The sequence below is a fragment of the Spizellomyces punctatus genome, assembly GCF_000182565.1.
Source record: "Spizellomyces punctatus DAOM BR117 chromosome Unknown supercont1.1, whole genome shotgun sequence".
NCBI classification, from domain to species: domain Eukaryota; kingdom Fungi; phylum Chytridiomycota; class Chytridiomycetes; order Spizellomycetales; family Spizellomycetaceae; genus Spizellomyces; species Spizellomyces punctatus.
In genome coordinates, this window is record NW_015971537.1 from 2,168,124 (window position 1) to 2,187,928 (window position 19,805).

The following is a 19,805-nucleotide window of genomic DNA, read 5'->3' on the forward strand; positions in this document are numbered from 1 at the left end:
ATCTCATCCAAGGAATAACTGAATATCTTTTGCTTTATATTGCTTCTTTAACCAGATATCTGCTTGAAGCGTTGGAGGAAGATGGGATGCGTTGGTGGTTGGCAGTCGCGCTTTTAGGACGACGCGACGCGCCTTAGGTCATCCGCCAGAGGGCGATTCCTTCACCGTTCTTCAAGGCGACCTTTTTTGCCCACGAAGGGTTTGGCGAATGTTCACCCCCTTTCGTCGAAGGGACTCGGACAAAGCTGCCGCAAGCAGCGAGTATCTGCCAGGCGGTCTTGTTGGAGATGCGACTCTGAGAATGGTAGCAGCTCAGAATGCCATGACCTCGCAACCCAATAGCATAAACGTGTCGAAACGAGAGACAGTTGAATTCGTGAGGAGATGCCTTGCTACTACTAGCAGCATACCTAAGGGGAGACGATTGGATGCTTTAGTGGGCCTTGAAAGGCTGGACGAGAATTTCCACGTGCGTTTTCTACGGACATTCTGGTCAATTCCTGGCGTTCTTCTTCATAGCAAATTGACATATTTAAAGACAGCGATATGCATTCGTACGGCATTTGCAGCGTCGAATAGATGCTTTCATTTCCCCAGCATTGGAAACCCATCTTCGCTTGACGCAGGATTCCGCTGGTAAGAGTTTCCCACCAGAGAGGAGGCAGGGAAAATTGGCCGGCCTTGGAGCAAAAACAGGTTTTCACAGCTCCTTCGGTCTAGACTAATGTTTAAGAGTACATCTGCATCCAGTTGCTTCAAATCTAGAAAGAGTTGTCCCTGCCGTCGTGGAACAGATTATGACCTCGCCGGACTATGCCGCATTGGTTGCAGAAGTCACTGATGAAGCGGCGGCCACTGTGACCGACATTTTGCATTCTGAGAACACTTTGAATGCCATTCCTGCAAGAAACGAAGAGCCCTGGCAGCCACGCACTTCTGAAAACAGGCGGGCGAGCTTTGATTTCTCCACTCAGAGCAATTCAACGAATGACAGCACTTGTGGCTCAATATCCTTCATTCTTTCTCCGCTAGCTCAGTCATTACTATTAAATATTCTAACAAAGATGATAGTTATCCTTAACCTGGGTTTTGATTTCTTTACCTCTCCTTGACGCATTCGCCGGCTTTAGACGATATTCGCACGGTGACGTCGAATTTGCTGGCGCATAACTCGGTCGACACCCGAGTGGCCGCGATTCACGTATGTTCCATGGGTTTGAGATCTGTAAATCTGAGACTTAATTATTTCCCTTTTCAGAGACTTGCATCGTATCCATCGGCAGACCTGTTATGCGGAGAGTTTTGGAAAGATACAAAGGAAGGTCTCGCCATTGCCTTGAGCGACGCTGATCCACGGTAGGCCATGCAACATTTGTTAACGCTACGTCTGTAAAATTGTATGCGAGCTATCTTCCTCTTACCAGGGTTGTGATTGTCGGTTTACGAGTGTTGGCCAGAGCGTTCAAGGCGGCACCGCCCCATATGACAGGAGATATTTATCTATGTCTGGTGATGCATCTAAAGAACGCATTCACCACAGGACCACACCGCAAAATTGCTGATGGATTGCTTATTGAGGACCCAAAAGTGAAACTCACACTGAGGAAGGTTAGCTCTAGAACTGGTATGGGATTGAAACTCGACAAGGATCTTACTTCCTTCATCATACATGTGCAGTTTAGGCTCTTGAATCAATTCCAGAAGGAAATCACGTCCTGCTGGATCCGCTATCCTGAATCTCACATTAAAGACATCATGATAGCTACATTCCAGCTTCTAAGCCCGTCGTTGTCACCAGGAAAACCTTCTGGTACCTTTCCTTCCGCCATAATTGATGCGACCACAGATACTAGTGCGTTATACATCACACCTTTGCATTACTTGAGCATTCTTGATACACGAGCCTCGTGGTTTGAAAAATGGATGATTAGCCAGTTCGGACGGTCGCAGGTCATTTCGGCGTTCGTGGAGACCGGTCTGCTAGCGAATTTTGCCGCTCAGTTCCTCGGGCATGCCGCTACTTTGCTGCATACTGCATCTGCTCTGGCCCAAGCGTCCGATGAAGTCCTTGTAATGGACGTGGAAGCGACGGAGGATCCAGATGACCTGGCCCTGCGGAAGAAAATTATTATGGATGATATAAAGTATGCACACTTCCTGCATGTGCTTGTTGTTCTGAGCAAATTATCAGTTTTCGATGGAGGAAGACAGTGTTTTCCTATACGAGTGGAAAAGGGACTGTTGGGGAGTGGCGGACCGGCTCTCATTGGATTGCTCACAGATTCAACAAATGCGGAATTGGAGTTTGGGGAGGGAACCTCAATTTCTCTTTCTATTCGCGGGTTCACAAAGATCTTGATTAAACTTATGTGCCATTGTTCAAGAGCTGGTCTTAGTGTCAATGGGCAGGAAGACATTGACAAGCACCAAGACGTCGAAGGATTGAAGTTGTCCAAATTTATTAGTCGATTACTAAAGGACGTGACTGTAATTGACAAGGAGTGCGATCAGAGGTTGTTCAAGGTAAGATTCGACGCCCATCTTGAATGCGCGATTCTTTCTGAACTGGGACATAACACTTAGAATGATATCTTGCAAGAGTTGATCGAACCCCTTCGACTAGTGACTGAAGGGAAGAAAGGAACACGGCTACTAGAAGAAGGCTCTCTACTTGACATAGCCGAAACTCTGTCCAATATAGTAGCGACGGACGATGGTCGACGATTCGTTCTTCAGATGGAAGGTGGAAACGTTTGCTCTGATAACAACGCCGACACTAGTCTTCCTGTGCACAAAAACCCCAATCCCACGAGCCTTTTGGAAGCCGTAGTTGCATTAGTAAAACAAACTGTGTCCACCGCCTTCTCCTCACCGAGATTCATCAAGTTGGTTGGAGCTTATGTCTTTTTCCTGCGTCAGTTATATCGAACGTGTGATGGACTACGACGCTTACAGCAGTACAAGCTGCACGAGGTACTGGCAAAAACACTTGAGGATGCAAAGTGGAAGAATGATCAACACGCAGACATATCGATGTTGCGAAAGGAGTGGAGTGCTATTGCCGTTGATAATCTGCTGAACTTTGCTGGAACGCCAAAGGGTGTTCTGCTCTTGCAACTCAGTGGCTCAATGGTGCCATGCGTTGCCTATATGTTTCATAGGTAGGTTGAATGCTATTGCAAAGTGTCCACCTTTCGTGCCATTTATTTTTGAATTGCGCAGATATGAAAAGAAGATGCAAGTCAGCAAGTGCGAAAAGTTTGGTTATGGGGTTTTAGTGTCGCAAATATCGACAACAAAACCAGGAATGCAGGCCTTGTATGCGACGGGATTAATCAGATCCTTTTTTTCCGATTTGTGGGCCGTACTGGAATACGACGGCTCTCTCGACACGGCAATACCTCATGCGGAGCCCCTGGATGACCACATTACAAAGAAAATGATCGCAAATTTGTTGAAAGCATTTGCATCTTTCCCCGGCTTGATTGCCATATTGGAAGCGGAACATGGAAAAGCGATGGGAAAGGAGACATTGCATTATCTTATGAACTGCATCATATTAGGCAAAGCTGACAACCATGCTGGCGACGGACCGGCTGATGTTATTGAGGAGTCACATTTGGTAAGTTGCATCGAAATAAACCGGTTGCAAACAACACGCTAGTGGATTCTAACCCCGCTGAAGATCGGATTAAGGATTCTGAAGCTGTTGACCTCGTCCCTGGATTCCTTTATTCTCTTACAGTCATATTTTAAATTCCAAGAGTCTCTTCTTGCGATGCAGAGATTTGCCCATACTGGTAGGTGCTCAGGTTTCGGATCATTCGCTCACATCGCGCGCCGCTAAATGAGATAAATAGATGGAACATCCACATGCGTCATCGACGAAGCCACTCTATTGAGAACACATATACTCGTAGCCACTTACGCAGTCGGCGGACCAGAGGAACGCATCCTACCTCCCACGCAACTGCACGAAGCCTTGAGCAGAGCCACCTGTATGGTCACCCAGTTTCCTATCCCAAAGCAATACATGCCGGACAGAACTATACAATCAGTAGCCTCGCTACGAGCATGGTATGATATAACTAAAGGTCATAAAGTCGAATCTGGGCCATAGAAGACTAACGGTCTCACCTATCGAATACAGTTCAGAACTACGGGAAGCCGCATTCAAACTCGATACTAGCCCGACTGATATCGCACTAAGCGACATGCAGGTGAGGTCCCTGTGTAAGCTGACGTTCTTGAAGGTTAAGCTGATGCATCTGGTATAAAGAAAACAGCATGGAATCTTATTAGGAACGGAGCCCTCAGTGCCGATTATTTGGGATTGGGCTCTGTTTTGCTAGAAATTCAGCGGGCTCTCAAAAAACTACCGGAATCCAAAAGGGCGGCGTTCGGCTGGAATTTGCTGCCAAACGGCATAGGGCCGGATGGCAATGTGAAAGTCACCTGCGAGGTAGAGAAAAGCTTTACTAAAGGCGTTACCCTCGGCTTAAATTAAATTTTGTTCAAGAAGGTTACAGAGTGCGACATAATAGGTGTTCGTTTAGCGACTCGTTACGCTATGCGATACCTTCCTTCGAAGTCCGAAGAAGCGGTGCATCAAGATCTGACGGATTTGCTGCAGCGCTGCAGAAGCATGCTCAAGTCGTACCGCATCCCACAACCGATGCTCGGCAGCGCTGACACGGGATTTAACGGATTTGACTGGTTCTTATCCACCATGTACATCCTCACTGATGGAAATGTGTCCACGGTGACGGAATTCGCTATAGGCTTTCTTACTTTTATGCCGTCCATGTATGTCTGGCCGCAGCGATCGTATGGATGTACACCTTCAACTGGAGACCGGGTTGAGATACCGTTGATATATTCGACATGCTGTCATTTGATAGAATGGATTCTTGAGACAGAGCTTCCCAGCGTGTTTTCTGCATTCACCCTCAGTGGATGTACACCAAGCCAGGTAAGAATAACAGCGCTTGTAATTTGCGTACGGTGATGGTACCATTTACGCTTCTGAAGATATGTCAACGTTGGCTTCGAGAATTATTTTGGAACGTGCTTCCACTCTCCGAAATCGCCAATTACGTTCTACTCTGTATGGCTTTAGGCATCGATTATCAAGTGTACTATTGTATTTCTCTCCTCCGCCATAACGCATCTCATGTGTTGCGCGCGACAAGGGAGCAAGAGTTGATCACCTTTTTGAACGAAGGGCACCACGTTGGGGCCTTGTTTAGCACGGGACAATACCTAATGTACATGGGAGACTTGGAGAAGAAGTATAGACATATCGTTCTTCAAGAAATGACAAGCGCTGTGGGTCTTCATTGAGGTTGTATTTAATCAGTGCGTCGCCTTACATCAATTCGTCGAATCTATTTACAAATTACATTACAAACATTCTCATCCGCTACCACCCTGAGCCCAAAGACATGACCAATGCGACGCCACGCTTGATCCAATGCGACTGGGGCATGTCTGTTGGCATTTCTATGGTCAAAACATAGTTGGTAGAGTGCCCGGTCGTTGAGAGAGTGCCTACGGATGCAGTTGTCAGTGACGAGTGTCAGCGACTTGGTAAACTATACTGTGAACGAAACTGTACCTGCTCGTGTCAACGTTTTATATACAGGGCAGTCATAAATGCCTGCTTCGGGTTTCTTTCGATTAGGTTTTGGTAGCAACCATAGCACGCTCATTTCAGTGTAGAGTTCCTTGGGTCTGCTCTCCGATAGCGTTCGCTTTGTAGCATCCCATCGTGCACCTTCCAAGTATAGTCCCCTGATGTAGCATCCGTCGCCCGGTTTCGTGTGGATGTCCTCCCATCTCATGTCGACAACTTTGAAGTCAAAACTTAGGACATCAATTGATACTACGTATTTCCTCGCATAGTTTTGCAATGTCCCGGTCAGGAATGCTTGCGGGAAAAAGAATCCACTAATCCAGAATACCGTTGGTATACCGTTGTCAATCCACTTTTGAATAAAATCACATCGTGCAACTAGATCAATCACCCATGAAGAAAGTGATTTTAGGGATGGATACGCTTTCGCTGCCCACACTAGGGGAACTTGGTTGATGTAGATGTTGTTGCACATTGTATCCAATGCCTCGGACATGACAACCAATCCCTTCAGTGCCTTCATGAGCTCAACCAAGGTCGAATGAATTGTCGCAAGGAGCCGATTGTAGCGTATAACTTCCTGAATAAGCACTGTCGACATCTAGGAAATGCTGAGGTCAAACAGTGCTCATCATTACAGCATCGTAATGAAGCCTACTCACAGATTCTTTGTACTCGATCGGGTACTTCGTAAGAACAACATCCAAGGGGAAAGGTTTCGGAACCCGGCTTTGAATTGACATTGCTGTATCTGTGAGCTGCTCCTCACGCGATTTGGCCCCTGCGCTCTTGCTCGTTTTGGGCATCAGAGCGAGAAGGGTATCAAACAAGGTGAAGGTTTCCTTCTGGGCAAAGGTGATATTTGCATTTTCATGCATCGAAAAAACTTCCGTTGTTTCCTCAATCGGTAGTCCTCGAATATAGTTTCTATATGCATTGTAGTTGTCCGCCGGGATGGAATAGTAGAGATCGCTTGACGAAAACCTGTACCCGTCCTCCAGAACCTTGGCATTACAGTAGTCTTCCAGTATATTCATGATAAGGCGCCGATCCCAGTCATCCGTAACTCGTCCACCGTAGTTGATTTCTCCAACAGTGTACTTTAACACCTTGAATGGAACCTCTTCATATTCCTCGAGGAACATATTCAGCTGGCGAATGCAAATGCGCATATCACCACTATTGGATGAAGACAATATTAGAGCTAGTTGCGTAGCATAATAAATATGAAAAGACATACTCTGTAAATTCATATGGAATGTTGAAGCCAAGCGATCCAAACTTGCGCCTCTCCTGAACCACTGCATGGAAGAATGATACTGAAAAAAGTAATTTCTTCCATTCTCTCGCTTTGGTACAGGAGTTCAGATAGTCCTCATTAAATGTAGCATATGTTCGAAGTAAATTTGCTTTGATACCGTTAGGCGGCTCCACAGTCGTCTTCACCCCATTCTGTAGAATGCTCACAGGGAACTTTGGTGTTGGCATCGAGGTTAACCAAATCCTACAGTCTCGATGCACTTTATCCGGAGTCATGCCGTCAATGATACGGTCCAGAGTAGGCATCCAAGAAGGAGCCAAGTGACAGTTTTGCAGCAAAATCCAGAGGCCTCTTTCCATGCCTTCCTTTATCAATGCCTCGGCGCGTGGACCTTGCCCTTGTCCCAATGAAACGGAGTTCAGCTTCTTACTGAAGCGCATCTCTTCTGCAAATTTGAACAAAGAATTGGCAGGATCGGCACCAGGAGAAAGCACAAATATGAGAGGAGTAATTGGAGTAGACTCCTTGTACAGTGCCAGTAAGTCAGACGTTTGAGGTTCAATGAAGCGCTCGCCCAGCTGAGTCGCAACGAAGTCTTGTACAGCCGACGTTATTCGATCGGGTCGGATGCATCGAAGAACGAGTAACTTTTGAAAGGCAGATAAAGCATTGTTCCATCTCCCCGGCAAAGGTTCCTTGTGCGGTTGCGAGCTATCGAATATCATCCGGAAGCTTTCGATAAACTCTGCAAAATCCTGCTCAAAATTACTGAAATTCGGTAAAGTTGATAAACTCTGTATCTGAGCCCAAGTGTTTCCAGCGAGCCAGTCAGGTGCCGGATTCTGCATCTTCTTGTCGCTACCGGTTCCGCCGGTAAGCAGGAATCTCCATTCATCTCCATCAATTTTGTCTCCATTCATCAAGATTCGAATGATCAGTAAAAATGAGAAGAGAAGCTTATGCCGTTCAAATAGCGACCGACAGACGTTGGAAAACAGCGAATATGTAAAGTATTCGTTGACGTTGGCAACACGCTGATCGATGTCATCGCTCTTTTCCGAGTGGGTAATTGCGGACACGAAGAGATTCATGAACCAGTTGAGAGAGTACTGATACATTGGATCGATGTTCGCCAACTCCGTGATGCAGAAGAAAAGGATGCGTGTCCGGACGGCAACCGGTGTATATTTATTTCTCGTAGTGTCGATATCCTTTTCAGTTTGTTCAGCGGCGGCTACCTTGCGTTGAATCTCTTCTGAGGTTTCCTTCGAGGCACCTAGCGTGTCAATCAAGCGTTCATCGTCGACAGGACTACCCTGAACAGATGACAGCAAGTATAGAATCTTATCCTCAATATCTTTGAGTTCTTTCTTCATCTAACCCATTTTCCAGCAGCAATTGTTTAGCACGGAATTCCAATGAGTTGCCAACAATCCATAGCTTTACTTTACCTGGGCGTTATTTATTGTCAGCTGATTTTTAGCTTCTTCCAAATCAGGCCGCTCATTTGCCACGACGATGGCCAATAACTGATCTTCCAGTCCACTAGCCGCGAGGGTGAAGTTCAGCAGCGTTACTGTTGCGCTGATTTCGGGTGAGTAAAGAGGGTTAGGGAGGTTTGTTGTTATGTAGAAGCGGAAATCGTCATGGTAAGGAAGGATGCTGTCGCCGATCTACATTGAGCCAGTCTCCAGTCAGTGTCTGCTGACCCAAGGTAAACGACACCATCACATAGACTATTTTCACCTTAATGACTGTGTTGCCTCCTTGCTTGAAGGTCTGCTTTAGCAGAATTGGCTCCAGAGCAGGATCAAGTCGTTCTCCAATATTTTCTAATAACACTGGTTTTCCGAAGCGGATGGCGTTCTCCAGCGTCCGCAAAAAGTCCTTGTCAGTTAATTTAATGATATCTAGGCTGTTCGCTTTCTCCATATTCCGAATCCACTTGTTACCCTGACCTTGGGGATCAATGAGCAATGGCCATCGTCGGGAATTCTGGACGATTATAGCATTATCCCTGCTGAGAGAATCTTTCGGCAACCCACTCAGTTCCCATTCCCGTAACTTCACATGATCTCCGAGGGCATCGTACAAGGATATGCTCTCCGAATGCGGGATCTTGAGCCGCAACAAGGACCCCGTCCACTCGTTGATCAATTTCGTCCGATATTCTGCTGTGAACGGTCCAAGGTATGCGATAGCTCCTGCGGCCAACAAAATATCTCCTATGACGTTGCTAATTTTGGTGTCCAATTGATCGACTGTCAAGGCCCACCGCTGCTTTTCTCCACCTAGACCACTTATGAGCTTGCCAGCCCGAGAAAGTTTTACGTTGCATTCTTCCACTTTCCGGGATAGCTCCTCCTTTTTGGCAACAGATTCACTGTATCTCTTTTCCATTTCCTTGATATTGATTTCCGATTCTCTCATCTTCTTTTTAAGTTCCGCCAACACTTTCAGCGTAGCGTCGAGTGACTGTTGGGCCTCCTGTAGGCGGGCCCGCTTTGGAGCCACGGAACGAGAGACCCAATAGTACTTTTCCATTGCTCTAACCCAGGCACACATCGAAGTCGCTGCTTTTGATACGCGAGAAATAACGCTAACCTAAGGCGTACGAAGGCAAGATTGATTAGAAAAGGATGACCGCCCGTCGATCAAAAATATTGATGAGACTCCGAACCTGGAAATCCGGTGAATCAATGTACGGTTTAATTTTCTGAATAGTTGCCTCAGAAATATTGTCCTTATCGAAATTAATAAGGCCGTCCAGAAACTTCTGCGGCTCCGCCAACAAGGCTTTTCCTGGCTCCCAGTAGTCATCAATCTTTTTTCCAGGTTTATCGCCGTCGACCTTCTTTGGTTTGACGCCCTTCATGATGCAGACGGCCTCAATGACAAGCTTTACACCCTCTGGAGGGCGCTGCATTGAACGGACTTCAATGACATCGTTCTTAGATAGGGAGTTGAGGGATTCCAGCGCGGCATCAAGAGCAGGTAGAGCCTCATCCAGATCTCGCTTGGCATCATCAGCAATAGCCTTGGTTTCTTCTGCTTTCTTGTTGGAGGCTGCCTCCTCCGTAACAACATTTTCTCGTATTTCCTCTGCCTTCACCTTGTCCACCGCAATCTTTTTCATCGTGTACTCTGTTTCCTGACTGGTTTGCAGAAGCATGGGCTGCATTGCTTCCAACTCTTCTTGCAATATCTCTACTTCTTTGGTTGCGTTGAGTAGTTTTTCCAGACCTGTGGCGGTACGCTTCCGAAGAGCCAATAATTCGTTTCTCTTCTTGTCAAGCAACTGCTTGTATAAGCCCAAAAGCTCGAGGTAGGATTTTGGCGTCACATAATTGTTTCTGTTCAGTTCAGCTTTGTACTGCACGCATCGCTCGCGTACAGACTCGTGCATTACCACACATAGATTCACGATCCCATCAATGACCTGCTCAGAGCCCAAATCGTTGATTTCTGCAGAGCAACGTCAATTTGGTATTAGATGAAGAGAAAGAAGGAATGACTTACCAGCAATAGAATTCGCTGCGACGCTCCGCAAGGCTTCTTCGGGCCAGGTGGAAAACCAGTCAATTGTACAGCAATTAACGAGACTGGGAAACATACGTAGCCGTGTTCTGAATGCGTCGCCTATTGGACTCATGCAAATGATCAGATGCATATTCTGTTTCACACGACTGATGTAGAGTGCAAAGAGGTTTTCGCGCGTGGGTGTAATAGCCATGTCGTTAGCCAGAGGTCTCATGGCGTTGAGGATGCGATCCATTTCTTCCCCAGTATAGATGTTTGGTACATCCGCGCTATTTAACAGATTGTTGATATCTTCCAAACAACTCTCTGAGATGATTTGCGTATCCGTGTACAGGAAAACCGTGGGCTTTGCGTCTAATCCAGCCCAGAAGAGAATCTACCCACAGCATCTTTTAGGATTAACGTTGTGGACACCGTGACAAAATGTGATTACCTTTTTCAAATCTTCTTTCCACTCTGTTTGACCATAGCTCTTGGTGATCTCGATTTGGTAAATCTCGTACTCTTCCATGAAGGTGGCTAATCTGCTGAGACTTTGTCGCCCACTACCGCCTACACCAAGCAGTAGGGCATGTCCTCCCGGTTGACGAATGATTCGACATATTCGACTGACATGTTCAATGGCGTCCAAGAACATCACGAGCCGCATTGGGTTTGTTGTAGTGCTATTATAGTCATCGAGATACTCTTCCGCTAGTTTCACCAATCGCTTCATATCCTAGAGGTTGTCGTCAGGAGTCTTGTTATACACACTCATGAAGCTGACGGTATGCATACCTTGATCTCCGTATAGACCTTTGGGTCTGCCCCTGGGGTCATGTAGTCGCCGTACAGCAACGGCTCTGTAGTAACCACCTCACTATAATTCATTCCAACATGACTGTTCATGGACTGCTTTACGAGAGAAAGGAACCAACTCTTATCGGTTGAGTCCACTAATCGATCTTGAAACACTCGCAAGCATTCGTGCACCCAAAGGCGAACTATGTCGGCAGAGGTCGTCACAGTCTTCTGATCTGCGCTGAGGACACCTAAGACGACCTTGGCCAGATCCCGCAAATTGAACGTATAATGCGATTTTGCCGGAGTAGGTAGCAATTCGGTGCGAATTGTGTTATAGATGCTAATGGATGCTGCAACAATGGGATCGGTCTGCTTTTGTACATCCGGGTTGAACCTATTGAGGAAGGATCCCAAAATTGTGCTGAAAATGCGTTGCAGTGATGGGTTATCCATCTCCACAAAGGTCAAAAGGTTAAAGTGCCGTGTGAACCTCGGGGTTACCGGATTTCGACCACCTCCGGGAGGACCCATTGCACAAGCAAACGTGATGTCGACAATCTCCATGAACTTCCCAACATTCTTTCGGTCATACCATCCTCCACAGTCCATCCATTGACGTAGGAGCTCAATAGGAGGTTGTGCTCCACATATATCGAGAGCGGGCATGTTGAGATCGTCGACAAACAGAATGTAATGTTTTCCGACCGGCGGGCCAAAAACACCCTTTCGTCGCTTTTCCATTTTGCTGTCAATTAGATCTTGAGTCTGATTGGCACTGGTGCGCGCTGAGAAGTTGAAGACGAGTGGCATGAATGTCTGGTCCATTCCTCGCATGAGTTTATCCTGAATGGTTACGGTCTTCCCCGTGCCGGTGGGCCCAGTGGTCAGAACATGACACCCATGATGGAGCAGGAGATGCAACAGGTACGTGTTCCGTATTGTGTCGATAGTTGGCACAATTACTTCGCTTGGGTTGAGCTTCGGATTCATCTGAAATTCGGGGGCGAACGACATCCAGTCAATCCATATGCTTTGCTCTTGATCGAAAATGTAGTCGTAAACTAGGCCCTTATCCGGGAAAGGTGTGCCCAACGGTCGCTCAGCCATTTGTATCTTCATCCACGCATCAAACTTCTTGCGGCCTTCCCTGTCCACAGTCGCTCCCACTGACCAGACGAATGAAAAAAGAAAGAAGGGCTCAATCATTTGTACGAATCTCTCCAATGCATCTGCCTGTGGTCAGCACCATATGAGCATAAAGTGTGTAGGCGCAATGTAGAGGAACAGATTGCTGTGTGGTACACTACCTGTGTAGTTGCGGCATTTGCATTTCCACCTCCTGGAACTTCGACCTCCGTTTGCATGAAGGGCGTAATCATGCAGTAGAAAATCTTCATCAGATTCGTCGCTAGATGGCCGTTCGTCGTGGGTACAGCTTCTTTGAGATTTTTACGCAAGAACTGCAGGCCTCTCTCCAACCAGAAGTCAAAGAGGGGCTGGACAGTAATCCGGAAAACGCTTGCAAGCTGACTAGGAAGATGCTGCTCCTGGCTAGCTAGCCAACTTTTTACTAACGGCAGCACGCCAAGAGCTTCCGGTTCCATATATATCATTCCGCAGCGGGAGACTGTTGCCGGAGAAGCATAAGCTAAATCTTGCACTTCGAACATCATTGTTTGTGTAGGAGCCATCTTGATGATTTCTCCGCTTGTCAAGCACAGCTTCTTGTTGTCGTCGAGTAGAGTATTCATTGTCTCCACCCAGACAGCATCAACAGGCCCGTCAAACACATACCACTTTTTGTCTGGAGTCGTGTCTTCGACACCCTCGCGCATCAAAGCGGAAAGTATACCATCGGACCACTCGTGGGTTTGCGGGTCAAACTCACCGTACAGTTGACCCATTGTGATTGACTTTGGATTCAGCACATGAACTCGGACCTGGTTGCAGAAAAGAGATAAGAAAAGAACCGAGTCAACGATTCCCTTTGTGATATTCTCCATTTCCAATTGCATGTCTTACTTTTTGAAACTCTTTTCCATTGGGCGCTTTTTTACCCTGCAATGCACTCAGACTCTTTGCAAGCACTCTACAGCAACTCGTTTTTCCGCCTCCAGTAGGTCCGACCAGCATTAACCCGTGTCTAACGACAGTAGTTTCGTACAGCTGTATGCATTTATTGATGAAAGAGTCCTCGGCCTGGAGTCCGAGTTTCTCGCACGTCGCATGGAGCGATTGGAGCAGGTCTCCGTAATTTATTTTGGGTAGTTCCGCGCCAGGGAACAAGTCGCTGATGATTCCATTAAACAAAGGAACATCATCTGCGAGAAACTTGGGCAAGTTACAGTCCATCAGGGCTCGAAGCATAATGATGTCTTCCGCCGCATTTGGTTGCTCGCGTTTGAGGTTTCCAGCAGCTGAAATGACGGATTTGACAGCACGCATTCCAAAATCGTAGTGGTCTTGAGATGACAATTGCTCGGAACTGAGCTTGAATGTCGCAACCATCTTCTCTGCAAGCACTTTGGCGTTGCTGAAACCAAAGGAGAACAAAGAGATCTCCCCAATCATGGCGTAGTTGGGAATCATCATAGCAACCTACAAAAGACCAACGTTTCTTGTGAGATCACTGTTTGCTGAAATACATTTCTTTGAGCTTACCGGTCTGAACAAAGCCTTCAGGTTATCAGGAAGCTCAGTACGTCCAGCATATCCGGGATTCATGGTAATGAAAATGGCATTCGTGGGATCCAGGGGCAGATCCACACCCTCAAACATAAATCTGTTTACTCCTAACGCGACAGCCTTCTGTATGGTGGTAATCTGTTGAGCGACGACACTGAGGACCTCAATGTCAATCCGGTTGAATTCGTCAAAGCATGCCCAGGCCCCACTTGCTGCCAGCCCTTTGAAGAATTTTGCCATTGCCAAGTAATCCAACTGATCAGAGCAGTTGAAGACCACGCATTGTTTGGCTAATGATTTTGCAAGGTCCTTGACAGTCTCGGTTTTTCCAGTGCCTGCAGGGCCGGCTGGTGCCCCACCCATACCCAAGTGCATAGCTCCACTTAAAGTCAGGTAGCAACGATCGGTAAGGGGTGTGATGACAAGACGACCGGTGTTACCGAGATATTCATAGCCATATCTAAAGACCAGTTATTTAGAAACATATCGAAGGGTCTAAAACGGTGAGTACTCACCGAAAGTTTGCGTTCACAATCTTCACTCGAAGGTCATCTTCTTCCCAATAATACCTCAGCTGACTTATCCATTCGAAATCATTCTCGTTTGTTACTCCAGCGTCGATAAGTTTCTTGACGACGTCACGGCTGTGTACGTCGATAACAATCAAGTCGCCCAACACCAATCGGGACAAGAACGACAGCTCCCCTCTTACCAAACCAACCAAACCTTCGAGCTGACCAAGTAAACGCGTGTACATAGACTTGACGCCGCTTTGCCCGGCCTTCAATGCTTCCGTCACTTCCCGAGTCCAGTAGGTTTGCGAGCAAGCAATAACAGCCTGCCCAGGCCAATCCAAAACCCAGGACGTACGTGGCTTAAGGTGATAGGAGGCCAGCCCATCAATAATAACTTTCTTCACGCTACGACGCATCTGATCCTCAACGCGCAAGAGCCAATCTTCCACAGGACCTTTCGGATAGAAAGGCTCTGCCAGCATGATCTTTTCCCCTTCTGCGGAATACATGGCTATTATCAAATTGTCCTCCGCAAACTCTAAGCTGGCCACATTCTCGAAACACTTTCGCAAATGTGGCTGAACCGCGGTTGGATCTTTCGTTTGCGATAAGATTTGTAACAGTTCGTCATCACTAAGGAAGAAGAATCGGGGGAAGGCGATACGCTTGCTCTCCAGATACGCAGATAGACCTTTGGATACCAGCTCCAGAAGCTTATTGCACTCCTTGAAGGAGTCTAAGAGCTTATAGTCGCTACAAAATTCAATGACTCCAGGCCTTTGCTTTGCTTGTGACATGATTCTTCGCCACGTTCTATCCATTGTAGTAAAGCGCTTACTTTCGACGGGAAGTTGCGTTACTATATCGTCGCTGCTAAAGATCGGCTCCAAATAAAGCCAGGATCGTTGACAGGCCATCCAAGCTTCCACCACTTCCTGGACCGTTCGGAGTTTGCTTTCCCATAGGGCAATTCGTTCCGCAAAAGGCTTCTTGTACGGACTAAAGCTCATACTTTGCGTCATAACAATATGGTCATCCAAAAGGCGGATCACTTCGTCCGAGATCTTCATGATGAATGTGCCCGTATCTTTATAGGAGATGATCTCAAGACTGATATTCTTCCATTCATTGTCCATCTTATCCAAGGCCGCTTCAATGGAGTACTCTTTACCGGCTGTGTCGCAAACTTTTGCAATGCTGTCTACCCTTTCGAGAAGGTTCAACTTCAAAATGTCAGTCAAGGTCAAGTTGCTGTCAGGACGAATTTTCATGTTGAGTTCTTCGCTAAGCCTTTCCCAATGACGATCTCTCATTCCCGGGTTTCTCAATGCTTGAATAAGGGGTAGATATGGCTTGAATTCGTCCATTTCATCCTTCATCTGTGAAAGGGGTTTCGAAATGGTCAAACACAATAGTACATGAATGCGTGAAAAGCAAATGTCAAGCAGCGTACCTGAGTAGCTACTGCCAGGCACCCAGGTTGGTTTTTAAAGTGTTTGATGCTTTTGAACATTGTTCTCCAGGCGTTCATTAAGTTTTTTTCTACCTCTTCAGCGTTGAGATCCAGAAAGCTGCCGTTGAGCCACTGATTCCTCCACTTGGTCCAGTCATTAGCGGCTAGCCATAAACTTTTGTAAGGCTCAAAGTCCTTCCCCAGTTGCGTGACCTCATCATAGTGAGTAACCTCCAAATTAAACAATCGTTCTCTACTGTTAAAGAGCGCAACAAGATTCTGGCATTCTTTGAGTTCGAGTGACGTTTTGTGCACCTCCAAGACAATGTCAGCCAGTCGCCCAAGGTCCGTATGCTTGCTGAAATCGACAATAATGGTGCCAAGAGTATGGACTCGCTCCTTAAAGATCTCTTGGTCGGCAGAGAGATTGCGTAGGAATGCTTGCTCATCAACTTCCAGAGCTGACTCGGTTTGTTTGACAAGCTCATCAATTCGTATGGGCCAAGTATATGCCTGCCATCGTGCTCTGAAATCTTCGTTTGAAAGCTCATAGCGATGTTTTTCCAGAATTTCGTAGTTATGCAACATCTCGCTGATGCGACCATTTTGTGTTCGAACAATTTCCGGAATTAAACGCATGTACTCGCGAAGCTCCGTGAGTTCTTCGATCTTCACCGGCCGTTCTTTCAGCCTTGATTGGACGGCACCAAAGGCTTGTGAGATGCTTTGAGCCAGGCGAGAGCTACGCTTGCTGAGAATGTCCAATACAACTTTGCTGAGATCCTTGCGGAGAGCGCTTCTAATGCTTTCACAGTTTACCCAGAACAAACCGAGCGAGAGATGACTAGGTATCTCCTTGTCTAGAATTTCCCATTCCTGCAAGTGCTTCGCAATATCACGTTCCATCTCATCAATAGTGTGTTCCTCGGCCTCGTACTGCTGTGCATACTGAGCAATATCCAAATTCAGCATTTTGAGGTGGCGATCATATTGCTTTTGATATTGCTGCAGTGGGGAGATGCCGTCACGGAGTGCCTGCACCAGGCGTTGACGGAGCTGCACAATGCCAACTTCCCTGGAGTGCGGTATCTGTAAAGTGGGCTTCGCCGCCCAAAACATTTGATCAAGTACCAATGGCTCTAACTCGGGGAGCCCTTCCACAGTCGACAGAGCTTTGTCAAAAATCGACAGAATAACACTTTCAAAGTGCTCAAAGTCGATTCCGTACTGCAACTTGCCGTTTCGAAATACGAGGTCAATCATGAATAAGGGCTTTCTCGTGCTGCTCTCGCCGGCCATAATTTTGTTTACGAAGGGATCAATGATTTTAACATCGTTGGTTCCGTTTACAATGACTCTTTGGCAGCTGATTGAGCTGATGAGCCGAATGTAATCCCCAAGGGAGTTCAAAACAAGAAACCGTAACGAATCTTGCATGATAAATTTGACCGTAGTCATAAACTTCTTCAGTTTGCTGATCCTGTAGACTTCCAAGTTGGTCTCTCTCATATTGTACCATCCTTTTCCAACATCCTTGAAGCCGGTTCTCAAGGCAGTTTTCAGCATGTTAACCCAGCTAAGTGAAATTGGTTAAGTGCATATCAATAAGTCTATGGTAGCAAGTATTGAAGTTCTCACCTATCCTTTAGAAATGCCTTCATGTTCTGCAAGCTCTGATTCTGCGTCTGTTCAAACTCATCCAGCCGAACAGTTTTCGTGATGTTCGCAACAAACAGGCTCCCACTCGCGAGCTTGTCGCACTCAATCCTTATCTTGGATAGAGTGCGAATGACCTCTATGCTGCTAAGGAATGTCGAAAAACTGAAATCTTTCTGGTGCTTTGTGTAATCGTATGCAGGCACAACACAATTTCGGATCCTGAAGCAACGATAAAGTCAGGATGAATTGACATACAGCATATGGGATTTCACTTTGTCCTTACGCCGGTACAGATTCTGATTGTTGCAGGTCCGGCAGTGATAGAGACTCATATGCACCCTTTGTTTCTGGAGACGTAACCTACTCAGAACATCCAGACAATTAAACCGATGTACATCTAGCGCGCGAACTGAACGTCAGCTACCTCGACGTCAAAAAGCTGCTTGTTCATAGCCCGTGCGTAGTCTCGCTTGACTTCATTCATTATCAGGTCAACAGCTGGCTGGCTGAGAGTGCGCCTGAGTTGCTTCTCTGTCTGCATGGCAATCTCAGATATGCGAGAGAGCTGAGACCCCGGTATTTGAATAGACTGCTCGGTGGGCATGCAATCTATAAAAAAGTTATATCGCTGCATGAACAGAGAGCTCGATAAGCCATCAACCCCCTCGGACCAAGGCGTAATTAGATATCTACTTACTAGGCTACGCGCAACTTGCTCACGAAGGTTATAGGCGGCAGCAACACGCCTTGCAAAATTGAAAGGATCTTCGGCAAGAAAAAAGAGATTGATACTATCCGTGATAGAACGTTAAGACTATTTCCACGGCCATCTAAGGTGAGCATCATTAAACCTTACCGATGAACCCATGCCTCCCTTCGATTTGTCGCACTTTTCATTCGGCTCCCACTCCCCTCGGTTTCAATGGGTTCATCTTGGTCCTCACCCTCGATCTCCTCCTCCTCGTCGTCGTCCTCTTCCTCTTCTTCTTCTGTCTCATCTGTGTCATGACTTTGCGCGAGTTCCCATCCGCTAAAGTTTCGCCATTTCACCTTCCACAACCCAGACCTCTCATTATATGCGATCATAACACAATCTCGCCAAGTCTCGCCTTGGAACGCTTTGGCCGGCACCGGAATTGTGGCGTAGTGGATCGAGTTTTCCGTTTTGAAAGCGGTCCTCTGCCTCTGTGCCTTTGATCTCGTTGATTCGACCTTTGATACGAGTGGCTCTTCTTGAACACCGTATGTTTCCATATCAAGCCATTCATGGAGATCTCTGCTCTCAAATTCCGTGTCGTCGAAGATCTCCAAAGGCAAAAAGTCCCCAAAAGTCGTAGATGCTACAGGACTACTAAGCGACTGTGACAGCTTTGAATTCGATAGGTCTTTTGCATTATCCTTGACATCTTCTAAATGCGTGACGCTGGCGGTTTGCCCGATGGGAGCAATAGCATTGTGAATCAAGTCGCCTATGTTTTGTTGTGAGAACAGCCTTTTCTTTCTCTCAATCTCAATCTTTCGTGGGGTCTGCCCAGGCCGAGACGCAAATGGCAACATAACTTTTGGTTCTAATGCCTTGATGTAATCTGAACGTCGCAACTTTTTGACGATTCTTTGTTGAATAGAGCTGGTGGGTCGTGACGACTGGCGAAATGCGTCTGGTTTCCCTGCGCTTGCTGGCCGCACGTCTGTTTCCGTTACAGTTGATTGAATTTTAGGGAGCGCGGGTTGTCCTTCAGCATCCATAGCGGGAAGCATTGGTACTTCTCCAAAGTTAGCACCAGCCAAGCCCCCAAGCGCTGGTTGCCCTTCAATTTTAACCTCTGAATCTGTAATGGTGGCACGAGAAGGCCTTTTGAAAGAGCGAGTTGTTGGTATGCCGTCAGTAGTTGGCCAGTTCAGCACCGGAGGAGGCGGTGCCTCTGATTCATCCTCATCAATAAAAGCCGATGGATGCATAAGAAATCCACTAAGCATTCCTTCGTTTTTTTGAATCTTTGATACTCCGGCAGGCTGATGGTTTAGAGCCATATTCAGTGTGACGGGTGTTGGATCTGTGCTCGCTCCTGCTTTGAGTATTGGCTGCGGCCGGTCTCCCATCGCGGCGGGAGCCACATTGAGAGGCAAATGGACTCTCTTGGCGTCTCTCATTGCGACGTTGGCCACAAGGCGAGGTGACGGGGCAAACTGCAGCGCGCCCACGCAAACAAGTGTAGTTTCGAGGCGAGACGATGCGACGACGATCTACCGAGCGTGTTTTGCTTAGTAAGCGAA

The 19,805-nt window shown here is 46.9% G+C and overlaps 2 protein-coding genes across 4 annotated transcripts; one reads left to right on the forward strand and one right to left on the reverse strand.

Annotated features, from left to right (window-relative positions):
• The first annotated feature begins 179 nt into the window (after positions 1-179).
• SPPG_08882 lies at positions 180-5,423 on the forward strand. Of its 3 annotated transcripts, none has more exons than XM_016757029.1 (15): positions 180-469; positions 539-636; positions 751-1,007; positions 1,103-1,201; positions 1,259-1,356; positions 1,425-1,608; positions 1,678-2,523; positions 2,584-3,161; positions 3,223-3,622; positions 3,686-3,800; positions 3,861-4,077; positions 4,151-4,220; positions 4,280-4,462; positions 4,523-4,972; positions 5,032-5,423. In XM_016757029.1, exons 3-15 carry the CDS (start codon positions 798-800, stop codon positions 5,341-5,343), a joined length of 3,762 nt encoding a protein of 1,253 aa, XP_016613227.1. In that variant the 5' UTR covers positions 180-469; positions 539-636; positions 751-797; the 3' UTR covers positions 5,344-5,423. The 3 variants fall into 3 exon arrangements, with proteins under 3 accessions (XP_016613227.1, XP_016613229.1, XP_016613228.1); XM_016757027.1 differs by having other exon boundaries at positions 543-636; positions 4,520-4,972; XM_016757028.1 differs by having other exon boundaries at positions 543-636.
• Positions 5,328-19,682, reverse strand: SPPG_00852 (uncharacterized protein; the record flags this gene model as incomplete). Its single annotated transcript, XM_016749182.1, has 20 exons — positions 5,328-5,550; positions 5,618-6,236; positions 6,298-6,814; positions 6,876-8,272; positions 8,348-8,569; positions 8,643-9,500; positions 9,577-10,361; positions 10,416-10,812; positions 10,870-11,154; positions 11,214-12,452; positions 12,527-13,159; positions 13,242-13,817; positions 13,881-14,364; positions 14,420-15,798; positions 15,873-17,448; positions 17,511-17,750; positions 17,815-17,891; positions 17,956-18,159; positions 18,229-18,322; positions 18,388-19,682. The coding sequence occupies 20 exons, from the start codon at positions 19,680-19,682 to the stop codon at positions 5,423-5,425; spliced, it is 13,005 nt and encodes a 4,334-aa protein (XP_016613230.1). The 3' UTR covers positions 5,328-5,422.
• Between the last annotated feature and the right edge of the window lie 123 nt (positions 19,683-19,805).